Below are 13,070 nucleotides of genomic sequence, written 5' to 3' on the forward strand. Positions count from 1 at the left end.
AAGAACCCTTTTGCTTTATTTTCCACTGCGCCTATCTGCTTTTATCTTACTTTTATCAAAGCTGTTTAGGTCAGAACACTTTAGGTTGTAGGAATTGGGCCGGGGGAGAGTGTCGGACTGTTACATAATGGTCCTCGCGGGTTTTTCCGGTTCTGTTGGTTAGTGTAGCATGAAACTGGTGAAAGTAAGAAGTGGAGTACATTCCAAACACAAACCCAAACCAACAAAAACGTTGAAGAAATGTTCATACTTGCTCGTGCATCAAGCCAGAAGGTGGTGTCAGTAAATAATAAAGTTCCAAATTCCATTCAAATTCCTTTAACTGTCAAATGAAAAAAACAAACCCTTCACAATACATTTTTTTCAGGAGGTTTGTATACTATATGAATCGCCTATGTGTTTTTGTTATTCATTTTTCTATTTTAGAATGAATGATTTATTTATCATACTTAGTAAACCTTTATGGATTTATGTAATTGGTTGCACAACAAAGAACTTTATTTAATCACACTTTTTAGTGGAATCATCCAACCAACCAACCAACCATAATGTTGGCTAAAAGATTGAGTTTTGAAATGATTTGAATGGAACACAAGAGTGATCAAAAAAAGCCCACAATACATGTCATTTTCCCTGCTTATTTCTTTACGTTGAACCATTTTTTTCTTTTTTCCTGGCTTTTGTTTCTCTTATCCAAGCTTATTACTTCTTGCTTTTTACTTTTATTTTTTACTTCTTTTTTCTCTTTTTTCCTAGCTCTTTATTCATTTTTCTAATTGTATGTTTTATTATGTTATTTAATTGTATGCACCTGTATTAGATTTCAGTAGTACTTACTATATATTGTTTTGTCATTTCAATGTTTGGGAGGGGGTTCGGAAGGCACAAACTACGCAAGAAGTAGGTTGCTATCCCCTGCCATACGGCAATTTAACTTTGCAATTCCCAAGTCAGAACGGATTCATGTCATATCCTGGGAGTCTACTGTAACTCAAATTAATTAAATTTCTTAATAAGCCCCATCTGCGCTACCTCCTTGATTTGATCTTTATTTTTCTGTCATTTACACTAAAGCATTGGATAGTCAGTTTGATTTGGTGCTTTTAAAACTATGAAAAAATAATGGTTTTGCTTCTTTTGTTGGTCATTGTCTCTTCACATCGGAACATAGAATAAGGACAAGGAATTTTTTGCTGTTTTTTCCCTCTATTTTAGAAATGCTAAAGAAAAAGAAGACAAACCTCACTGCAAGTCCAATCTTTACTACAGGAAATGGTGAAAGACACAAGACGTTTCAATTTTTGAAATTTGCAGAATTTTGTTATCATTAAATGTAGCTGATGCCTACTTTCAAAAAGAAAAGGAAAAAAAAAATGCATTTTGTATTTACGGAATTGCAATCGCATCACTTTAGTACCAAACTGTCACCTGCCTGACAAAACGTGACTGAAAAGAAAATAGATACTTCAATGTTTTGCTCTTGTCTTGACCAAATTTGCAAGAACTTGTTGACAATAGCCAGACGAGTCGGTTCGTAAGCGACCGACGGAACATTTTTTTTAAGCCACAGTCAAAAATTAAGGAACGCAAAGAGTGTCTTGATAATGTATACAATAATTGCTTCCCTTTTTTTCCCAAAACAGGTTCTGCTTTCAGTGGTGTGACGATATGGAGCGTACTCGGGGCTCGTCATCAAGAGAGGAAGCCCGCCACCGACGACAGGGTCTGGACAATCGGGGTCCGGGGAGCAGGATGGCTTCCCGGCTGTTGCTTTACTGTCCTTTGGATTCTTCCGCCACGTCCATCAGACTGTCAAACAAATCTGAAGGGAGATCAAGAACCAGCAGCTTAGCTTCCACAAAGACGATCGGCTCAACAGGTGGATGTGTGCCTGAGTGTGTACGGTGCGGATTCGGGTACGGAAAACTTACCGTGTATTGTGTTTTCCCCTGCTATTTAAAAAAGGGTACATTGTGTAATATTTGACCACTAGACTGCACTGTAGCGTCTCATGCCAACGAAAACCAGTGGCAAATGAGCCTTGGCCTAGCAGCAAGATGCCTGACAGACATGGCGGTGACTACGAGGTATGGATGGCTATGAATACCTTTAAAAATATTGATATGATAGTTCTTGTATTTTTGCTTATTATTCAAAACAATGTTTTTTTTTTAACTGGATGACGATTTATTTTGTATCACTAGGATACACTAAGTATTACATACTGTCCCTTTAAAAAATGTTTTTGTAAACATTCCATTCATGCAAAAATGTAGATACAGTATATATACAGAATTGTTTGTTTTATTTTAAACCCATTTTTAATTCAATCCTAAATTCAAATATTGAAGTTTTGGACGGATTGAAAAAGAATAATGCACAACACAACAGAATATTCTATAAAACAAATAACTCGATAATAAACAAAAATACATAGAAATGTATGCTATACACCTGCAAATGTGTAAGATACTTATTTCTTACCACCTTATCCAAAAACTATATTAGATTAAGGCTTATCATAAACAAACAAAAGTGGTAAACGTGAAATAAATGACGTTTTTAAATGCAGCAAAATTAATATTCGCTAAGAAATATGAAAAATGTTAACACCCTTGTTTTTGGGGTTAAATTTTGTGTACATGATCAACATTCCCAATGTGCACATAATGTACAATATGCGTTAAAGCAGTAGTTCCCAAAGTGGGTGGGACCACCCCCCTGTGGGCGGTGGAAAGGTCTGGGGGGGCAGTGAGGATAAAGAAAGGCAGTAGGGGGGCGGCAGTCCGAAGTCAGAAGTTTGAACGTAGTGCGGTTGTGAAACCGCAAAGCACTGCGAGTTTTCAAGGTTTTGTAGTGAATGATGCAGTTTTGGCCAACAACAATTGTTACGGCGCCGACCAATCAGAGGCAAGTTTTAATAATAGCACAAACCAATAAACGCGATTCAAAGTTTGCAAGCACCACACTATGCCACACCCACCGTGTGCGCTCATTGAGTGTCATGGCGGACTCCGTAAACATAGTCCCAGAGTCAATAAACGAGAAGGAAACGAAGCTTGCAACGAAGGGCGGTACATCACTTGTTTGGACCTATTTTGGTTTTGACGAAGCGGACGTGGAACAGAAGATGACGCCCGTTGCAAAATTTACTTTCGTGTAGTCGCTAGGTCCAGAGGAAATGCAAGTCATTTGTACCAGCACCTTAAGAATGATCACGGCATGCCAAAAAGGATTACAAGTAAAAGGCGAAGAAGGTGCATCTACAAAAGGACTGGTTACAGCCTTAAAAGTATGTGGATCATTTTTAGTTTGCAATGTTGACGTTTCTGTAGTGTGCACAATTTATTTATTGTTGTTGTTTACTTTGTTTGGTGTTGGTTATTTTAAGTGTATACATTTGATCTTTCATACTGGGCAAATGTTCTTGATTATTTTTAAGAGTTCATTATTTTTCAAATGTTACTTATGTTAGATGTTGACTTTGTTTGGTTATGAAGACATGTCAAAATAAATAATTGGAATGTTGTTTTGTGATGTTTTATTTTGAAAATTCTTTGGACCACTGTTTAAATGAGCTTAAAGGGCTATCTAGTGCATTTCATAGGTGCAGTGTTCTCGTTTGACCGCGTCCCTGCGTCCTAGACGCATCATTTTTGCTGGGGACGCATAGTCTCAAATCAATGTGCGTCCCCGGGACGCAACGTTTTTGACACCAATTTGTCATTATTACCCGATTACTTTTTTTTTTTTAACTAAGATTTACCGCACTCCAAACTTTTTGTCAGGCAGATCCGCCATTGTTGTTTTGGTCTCGCGGCGATCTCGGCAAACGAGATCTCGTTGCTTCGAGATGACGTCATTGTTGTGGCGGTTGTCGAGTGAAAGAGAAGTATGCCTCCCAAAAAACAGTTGGTATGAGGTGCAAATCAACAAAAAATTGGTCATTTCTTCAGTGTCGGTAATAAGTCGAAACATAACACAGAAAGTGGTAACAACGGCAATAATTCCGGCACGAAAAAACGGCGGAGAAATTCTTCGGAAGATCGCGGAGGCAAGGAAAACACGTGTGTTAAAGCGAAAGATTCGATGAAAGATAATAAACAAAAGAATTCTCCTAGCAAGAAAAGGACTTTTCTGCCAAAATGGACTCAATTATATTCCTGGTTACGCTATGAGGAGATTGATAATGGATTGGACTTTGAGAAGGTATTACAACTATGGCGGGACAGCAAACCACGAAGAATATATGAACTGAAAAATCTGAAGTGATAACTGCTTTGTATTACCAATAAACTGTGATGATTAAAACTGAATTAATATATAGATTTATATCATATATTTGTCGCCGATTTACAATTTGAACAGCAATAACACAAAATTTTGGGGACCCGTAGATCTCTGATGGGACCCATAGATTTTTGAGCATGCGAGTCCCCGGGACCCATCACTTTTCACAGGTAAGATGAACACTGTAGGTGGGTAAGTACTTCTATCGATTGAAAAATTAAAAAAGTAAATAATGGTCAAGGGGGGAGGGACTGTGCTGGGGGGTGGCATGGGGGGGCGCTAGTAATACAAGGGGGCGCCAGCCTGCAAAAGTTTGGGAATCATTGCTTTAAAGGTTGCCCCTTGTGTTGAGATAATCATGTCATCATTAATTACTATTTTTCTTTTTAATTTATACATTTTATTGAATTGTTTTTCTCTGTATTTCTGCAGCACTTTCTGTTCCCTTGTTAACCTTGTAGTGTTTGTCTGTTTCAAGGCAATTTTGTTTGGAATAACAAAAACCGTAAGATACTTTTGTAAAAATGGTTTTAAGGCGCCCTCTGCTGGACCAAGCTGGTATTACAACTTTACAATTTCCCAATGATATCCAAGGCAGTCATTTGCTTTGATTAACCTGCTTAGTGGCTCTTATATTGGGGAACACGGCGAATCGGTGAAGTAATCAGTTGCCAACGCTTTGAATTGATTATATCGATTCGTTGTTGCAGCCCTAATGTATAATTATGTATATTTTTTACTATGTCATACATAGTTTCGTTATTTTTCTAAAATGACAGTGTTTTAGGATGTTACACGACCGTCTCTTCTCTGAAGAGCGGGAATACACTCTACACCCAAAAAAAAAACGGCAACCAGATGCTGAAGGTGCTGTTTCTTAGTCTGATCAAGAGGCTTCTCTGGCGTGTGGGGGAGCAAACCTCCACCCAAAAAAATGCCCCCCCACAATGCCTTTCCCTTCATTCAGTTCAGAATCTCGTCTGCTCGGCAAAGACTGCTAGTCCTACCTGATACTGTATTTAGGCTTGAAGTGATGATAAAGGGAGAAGCAAAAACATGATACCCATGGAAACAAAGTCCAAGGAACACCTTATGAAGTGGTGCCCCAAAAACCAGATCAAAAAGACTGAAGAGAGACTATGTGGCCCACACACCACAGGTTTCCCCCACCAGAACTAAGAGCATCCATGCAGACGTCAAGAACAATGTTCCCTGTCATTTTCCTTCCGGGTCTGAGCGTTCACACAAAGTCGGTGAGCAACGCTTGAAACAACAGTGAGCAACCGCAATCCCAAGTGCGGCAACTAAATCATTATCAAACATGTCCAAAACTTGACATCACGTTACATTTTGCGGAGTTTCCGGTAATGTAAAAGTATTTTTCACTCTTGAAATGAATTGATTAATATATTATTGCAAGGGTTTTACGGCCTACAAACCTCGTTTGTTTTTACAATTCTTTCACAAGATTTCCATTTCTTTTTTTTCCTGGTATCTTTTGTCGCATAATACCAACATTTTTGGGGGCTCATTTAGTCGGTTGCGCGATACACAACTGTATTTAATCACATTTTTTTAGTGGAAGTACAATGTTGGCAACAAGATTCACTTGATGTCATTGGAAATTATTTGAATGCAACTCAAATGTTTTCTTCTTTTTCCCTGTTTTTTCAAATCCTTCAAAAAAATCTCATTGTGTTTATTTTTTCCTAGCTGTTACTTTTGTCTTTTTGTTCTCTATTTACTTTTTTTACTTTGTTTCTTTCTTTTCTTTTTTTCTAGCTTTTTCTGAATTTTTCCTTCTTTTTGTTTATTTTTTCTCAGCTTTTCACTAATTTTTCATTTTGGTATTTTTTTTCTTTTTTGTTCTGTTTCCCCCCCTTCCTTTAAGTCATTTTGTGGACAATTTTACATAATATTGGGTGGTGTTGGGATTAAAGAAGCAAAAACAACCCGAAGAGCCGTTTAGGACCCGAAAGAGCCGGTTTCTTTTTAGTGAGCCGAGCCGAAGAAGCCAGTTCTCCAAAAACTCTACTGACTTTACTCAGCTTCGTTCTCCTCAACCTGTGTATTTTTACCTTCATGCACTGTAACTTGGACTTAATTGGCTTCTTAATTAGCAATTTTGAGCCCTGATTTTTGTAAGCTGGCTAGATTTTCTTGTGCGGCTAGAATGTGCGGGCAGTGCGCGATTACGCACGCGCGCAGTTTAGAGGGAACTTTGGGAACATTGACTCACCTCCATCGCTTAGACCGGCTCCGCCCGATGTGCCGCCTCCAGGTCCTCTTTCCCCGCCTCCGAATGTAATTTCTCCGCCTCCCGTTCCTCCCATTCCCCCGGCTCCGCCTCCCGACTCTCCCCCGGGCCTTTCCAACTCGCTGAACAAGCCGTCGAAACCCGAACGCTTTGGCTTCTTGTCGTCGTCGTCTTTATTGAAGATCTTGGAGAAGAAGTTTCCCTTGTCCTCTTCCTTTTCCTTCTTCTTGTCTCCTCCTCCGAGAAAACTAAAGCCGCCTTTGTCCTTGTCTTTGTCCTCGTCTTTGTTTTTGATCCCAATGGCGCTCTTCAGCATGTCCCCCACCATGTCCCCTGTGCACAAAGATTGAGCATTGCATTTTCTCCAATCGGGTTTCAGTTTTCCTGGGGTGTTTTTCCGATTCGTCAAAAGTGGAGCGCAAAGACCTTCGAACAAGCACTTTCTAGTTTATACAGTTGATCCTCAGTATACTGCATTTCTTACCCTGCGACATAAGTTGTTTTTGATACATTATCAACAACAAATGCTTCATATTCTAAGGTGTTTTTGCGCTTTACTGAGAGGTACGTTTCTAAATGACCTGTATGCTATCGGTCGACGTCATACAAATTGCTAGTCTGCTACTGGTTAGCTTAACAGAATCATGAAAATGCTGTTATGCTGAACTCTTTCCCACAATGCCTTCCCCTTTATTCGGTTCAGAATCCCTTGTGCTTCATAAAAGACTGCAAGTCCTACACGATACTGTATTTTCGTACTGTATTTAGGTTTGAAATGATGATAGAATAGAATATACATTTATTATCATTGTTACAGAATGGGTTGAGCATATTGTGACAACAAAATTTGACGTGGCACTCCAGGTTCACATTTTACCGAGAGAATAAAGAAAAACAAAAAAGATTTTAAAAAAAGATAATTTACACAATATTTGCACAAAGTGTGGGCATGTAGAGGCAGAAGATATTTACATTGGGTGTTTACATAGTTTCGGGATCGTATTAGTGCAATGATGAAAGGAGAAGAAAAAAACATGATAACCATGTTAATTAAGTTTGCAAATATCAAGGAATACAAATAAAGTTACACGGCAGTAACTAATTGCGTCCATTATTAAGAATTAGGAGGTGATCCTCAGTAAGGACATTTACTCAGGGTATGACAATCTTTGCAAGTGGAAGTTTCTTTTTTAATTTGCTGCCTACTACACACCTAAATCCCCCCACCCACACACACACACACACACACCTGCATCCACCCGCCACTCATCTTGACCAACTCAAGTCACAAGTCATGTTTATTTGTATAGCCCTTAATCAAAAGGAGTCTCAAAGGGCTGCACAGACCACAGATTATTGCAAACCACAGACTATTATGACACCATCCCCTGATCTAAAACCTACATGAGGGCAAGAAAATCTCAAAAACCTCAGCATCAAATTCAATAAAGTACTATCCTTGTTTGCTCCTAAGTATGGGCTCCATTGCTGTATCACGTGTTTATGGTACGTGTTTATGGTACGTGTTTATGGTACTATGCGGTTTTCCAGAAACATAGACTTACACTATATATAGATGAAAACAACTGGGGCAGAAAATAAAACGGAAATCTGGAGAAATCATCCAATACACATCTGGCTTTTTTAGCAAGTAAATCAGAGTTGGCATGAACCATTCGCCTATGTACTACAAGTCTGTCATGCCCTGCACGGTTGTCATGGTGCCCAGCTGGCCCCGCCCTTTGACACCTGCTGACCTGCATATTCCTGATTACTCCTATGGGTACTCAGACGCGCCTTTTGGAACTGCCCTTTGCCAGATAATTGTTTACCCTCGTTGAAAACCTGTTCATGCCTGTTTGAAACCTGTTTATTCTTCCGTTAAATGCCTAGTCTGTAGTTTTGCCTGCATTTGAGCCTGCTTTGTTTTGTTTTTTGGTCCGTTTGTGTGTTGGACAACTTTGCTTTCTCAATTAAAGTGACAGATCGTCTACGCATATGAGTTCCAACTTCCTGATTCCCGACCCGTTTCATGACAAAGTCTCACCACACTAAAAGGAAAAACATGTCATGTTTCCTTTAAATGTACTGTATATTTATTTATAATGTTGTAGACGAACATATATGACACACTGGTATACTTACTATGTGCAATTTTGTTATCTCGATGTTTTTGTCTAGCATACCAAGGGTTCGGATGGAAGGCATTGGCTAATTATCATAGGTTTCTATCCACCACTGTATGGCAATTTCACTTTGCCATCTTCACCTCAGAACGTAAGTAACACCAGGGTTGAGTAGGGTTACTTTAACTGGATTATTTTAATTACTTTTGGATTACTCCAATACCAAATATGCTAATACAAGACAAAAGAAACTAAATATGAATAAAATTACTAAATCTTGTGCAGGCTTGGAATACATGGAACGGAAAAAATGATGTTGGCAAGCTGTTTGGATTTATTTTCATTTTGTTTATGTCGCATTTTATGTTCGTTTGGCCGGGGATCAAAGCCAGGAGAGAAAGCTTACCACGTGTTGTGAGTCATCATTTTGTTCCTATTTAGTTTCTTTTGTCTTTTATTAGCATATTTGGTATTGGAATAATCCAAAAGTCATTGAAAGTAATCCAGTTAAAGTAACCCTACCCAACCCTGGTTTCTGTCGCACTTGATGTTCGTTTTGCCGGAGATCAAAAGCCAGGAGAGAAAGCTTACCACGTGTTGTGAGTCATCATTGTATTCATATTTACTTTCTTTTGTCTTTTATGAGCATATTTGGTATTGGAGTCACCCAAAAGCCATTGAAAGTAATCAAGTTCAAGTAACCCTACCCAACCCTGGTTTCTGTCGCATTTTATGTTCGTTTTGCCGGAGATCAAAGAGATCAAAGCCAGGAGAGAAAGCTTACCACGTGTTGTGAGTCATTATTTTATTCCTATTTAGTTTCTTTTGTCTTTTATGAGCATATTTGGTATTGGAATAATCCAGAAGTCATTGAAAGTAATCAAGTTTAAGTAACCCTACCCAACCCTGGTTTCTGTCGCATTTGATGTTCGTTTTGCCGGAGATCAAAGCCAGGAGAGAAAGCTTACCACGTGTTGTGAGTCATCATTGTATTCATATTTACTTTCTTTTGTCTTTTATTAGCATATTTGGTATTGGAGTCACCCAAAAGCCAATGAAAGTAATCAAGTTCAAGTAACCCTACCCAACCCTGGTTTCTGTCGCATTTGATGTTCGTTTTGCCGGAGATCAAAGAGATCAAAGCCAGGAGAGAAAGCTTACCACGTGTTGTGAGTCATCATTTTATTCCTATTTAGTTTCTTTTGTCTTTTATTAGCATAATTGGGATTGGAATAATCCAAAAGTCATCGAAAGTAATCCTGTTAAAGTAACCCTACCCAACCCTGGTTTCTGTCGCATTTGATGTTCGTTTTGCCGGAGATCAAAGCCAGGAGAGAAAGCTTACCACGTGTTGTGAGTCATCATTGTATTCATATTTACTTTCTTTTGTCTTTTATTAGCATATTTGGTATTGGAGTCATCCAAAAGCCATTGAAAGTAATCAAGTTCAAGTAACCCTACCCAACCCTGGTTTCTGTCGCATTTGATGTTCGTTTTGCCAGAGTTCAAAGAGATCAAAGCCAGGAGAGAAAGCTTACCACGTGTTGTGAGTCATCATTTTATTCCTATTTAGTTTCTTTTGTCTTTTATTAGCATATTTGGTATTGGAGTCATCCAAAAGCCATTGAAAGTAATCAAGTTCAAGTAACCCTACCCAACCCTGGTTTCTGTCGCATTTGATGTTCGTTTTGCCAGAGTTCAAAGAGATCAAAGCCAGGAGAGAAAGCTTACCACGTGTTGTGAGTCATCATTTTATTCCTATTTAGTTTCTTTTGTCTTTTATTAGCATATTTGGTATTGGAGATATCCAAAAGTCATCGAAAGTAATCCAGTTAAAGTAACCCTACCCAACCCTGAGTAACACTGTGTATCAGTTTCCCTTTAAATTTCATCAACTATTTGCAGTATTTCTCTGCAATATCATATCATAACGTTCAAATTGTGTCAGATATAAAAAGCAGAATTCTTCTAGTGTAACATATTTTGCTGGATGATTAATCAGCAAAGTTTAATTTGAAGTAGCATTGATTTGAAAACGGATAGTTTGAAAAAATGGAACACCTTTATTGTCACTATCCCCAAGTACAACAGGATTAAGCAGACGATCCTTGACTGAGGAATATAGCAAGTCCTTTTTCTACTCACCCACTTTGTCCCCAACCATGTCGAACATTTTGTCCATCTTGGAAATCCGAGTGTGTCTGTTTGGCGAGGTCAGGCCGTGACCGAGGCGCTTTGTCGGCTTTTACTTACCTCGGGATCTGGAAGTGGCCGACCGGGTGGACCGGTTCCACCGGTCGCTCAAGAATTTGCATAGGTGACTCGTTGTCAAAACACACAAAAGGCAATCCTCACTTTCTGTAAGTGGGTTTGCCCTTAGATCCGATTTGTTTTTCTCTAAATTTAGCAGAGTCAAATCTGAGGGAAGTACAGTTCTGAAGGAGAGTTAGGCTGATAAAAGATTGAATATTGAAGGCATTTCTACATTATACCATAAAGTATTTTATACGATTGAATACAAGTTACATTTATTGAGTGTAAATGAAGATTTTCACCGAGTAGGCTTAAGTTCAATGAGCAGTGAAAGTTCAGGGCAGCCTGGTCTGCTAGTAAATATTGTTTACAGTGGCTCAGGAGGTAGAGTGCTCGTCTTGGGATCAAGAGAGCGCAGTTCGAATCCCGGCTCCTCCGTGTTACATGTCGAAGTGTCCTTGGGTAAGACACTGAACCCCTAATGGCCCCAATAAGCAGGTTAGCGCCTTACATGGCTGCACGGCCCGCTATTGGGAAATGTGAAGCACATCGTAAAGCGCTTTGGGAAGTCTTGACTTGAAAAGCGCTATAGAAATGCAGATCATTTCATTTACAGGAATGGCGGGAACGGGACGTGAGGCTGATAAGATAATCAGCGCATCCAGATGCGGAGGGGCCCTGATGACGGAGGACGGCAGGCAATGTTTTGAGAAAGGCTCTGCTTGTTTTGAGTTTTCCAGACATCGAGGCGAGGTGGTGGAGCGCACGCGGGGCTTCCCTGGCCCGCCCATGGGAGGAGCCGGCACACCATCTTGCAGAAAGACGTGGGCCGAGAGGAGAAGCGGGAGAACGAGAGAGAGGAGGCTGCCCAGAGACTCCGACGACACTAATTCGGCTAATTCGGCCATATTCGATAGAGTTCACTAAGTTCAATTATTAATGAAATTAAATTTCCCCCGTGTGAAAATGGCGGCTTTTCTTGTTCATCTTTTCCATCAAGAAATGAGCACGCATTGTTGGGTGAATGTAGGTTGTGTTTGGTTAATGGAGTCAGATAACTAATTCGAACAATTTGGTACACCATACATTTTAATATCTAATTCCCAACACTATGCTGTGAAAAACGTTATATAGGTATCATATAAGAGTTACCTTTTTATTTACAAATATAATTCGGGAGTAGCTTTGTGACCTGAAACATTTGTAATTGGAATTTAAATGCGCTAATCTGTTCCATGCCCCACATCAGTATGATATATTTTGTAATAATTCATAAAAGTGCGTAAGAACATGAAACAAATACAGATTAGAATTAGACTAAACAGTAAACAGAACAAACAATAAAGGAAATAAGAAAAATATTTCCCTTTTAGCCTCATGTTTCTTGAAAAACTGATCCAATGACATCTGATTTTTGCTGGCTTTTGACAATCGGTCGGAAATAGGCGAGGCAGACGTCATCATAATAGGATCATATCAGAACGTGAAACAAATACAGATTAGAATTAGCCTAAACAGTTAACAAAACGAACAAAAAGGAAATAAGAAAAATATTTCCCTTTTAGGCTCATGTTTCTTGAAAAACTGATCCAATGACGTCTGATTTTTGCCGGCTTTTGACAATCGGTCGGAAATAGGCGAGGCAGACGTCATCATAATAAGCGATAGCCTGACCTTCCAACACTTTCTGGGTGATTCATTTCATTATATTTTGCTAAAATGTTTTTAATTTGGGCTGATGGAATGATGGCTGCGTCCTCCTCCTCGTCATCCTCTAACTCTTCCTGCACGGCGGTGTGTTTTCGTACCTTTCCATCGTCTCTTGCTTTGTTTTGATGGCCCGAAAAAGTCTCTTCATCTTATTTTCTCCTCGTCCACTTTTCCGCATGTCTTTCACGGGGTCGATTGTGAATAATAGCTTTTCTTAGCGTTACCATACAGTATACTGTTTGCAGAGCAGGAACGGGACAGGAAGAGGAGGCCGGAATTCACGCATTCGCACTGGTTACCAGGTCCTTACAGAGCGGGAAGGGGACACGAAGAGCATCCCGGGATTCACGCATATACACCGAATTGTCAGGTAAAACTTTGGGAGTGGTGAGCGGCAGCACCTACTGTATTTTTGACTTTGCATCCTGAAACGT

The 13,070-nt window shown here is 39.4% G+C and overlaps 2 protein-coding genes across 15 annotated transcripts in view; one reads left to right on the forward strand and one right to left on the reverse strand.

Moving 5' to 3' along the window:
- The window catches only part of shld2 (shieldin complex subunit 2), a 132,366-nt gene that overhangs the window by 18,850 nt on the left and 100,446 nt on the right, over nucleotides 1–13,070 (forward strand). For 4 of the 14 annotated variants that reach the window (XR_015852446.1, XR_015852445.1, XR_015852444.1 and 1 more), the window contains 8 exons: nucleotides 1,644–2,087; nucleotides 4,398–4,460; nucleotides 8,729–8,824; nucleotides 9,320–9,465; nucleotides 9,697–9,842; nucleotides 10,074–10,219; nucleotides 10,267–10,412; nucleotides 11,543–13,006. The gene's annotated coding sequence lies outside the window, so the exon portion shown is untranslated. Of the gene's footprint in view, nucleotides 1–1,643; nucleotides 3,529–4,397; nucleotides 4,461–8,728; nucleotides 8,825–9,319; nucleotides 9,466–9,696; nucleotides 9,843–10,073; nucleotides 10,220–10,266; nucleotides 10,413–11,542; nucleotides 13,007–13,070 lie in introns of those variants that run through there. The other 10 variants (XR_015852452.1, XR_015852453.1, XR_015852451.1 and 7 more) reach the window with 10 other exon arrangements.
- On the reverse strand, nucleotides 1,243–10,980 carry LOC148354493 (uncharacterized). The gene is made up of 3 exons (XM_088351286.1): nucleotides 10,819–10,980; nucleotides 6,530–6,880; nucleotides 1,243–1,822 (listed from the first exon to the last, which is right to left on the reverse strand). Exons 1-3 carry the CDS (start codon nucleotides 10,853–10,855, stop codon nucleotides 1,773–1,775), a joined length of 438 nt encoding a protein of 145 aa, XP_088207412.1. The 5' UTR covers nucleotides 10,856–10,980; the 3' UTR covers nucleotides 1,243–1,772.

The sequence above is a fragment of the Urocampus carinirostris genome, chromosome 13, assembly GCF_059441175.1.
Source record: "Urocampus carinirostris isolate Australia breed hairy pipefish chromosome 13, RoL_Ucar_1.0, whole genome shotgun sequence".
Lineage (NCBI taxonomy): Eukaryota > Metazoa > Chordata > Actinopteri > Syngnathiformes > Syngnathidae > Urocampus > Urocampus carinirostris.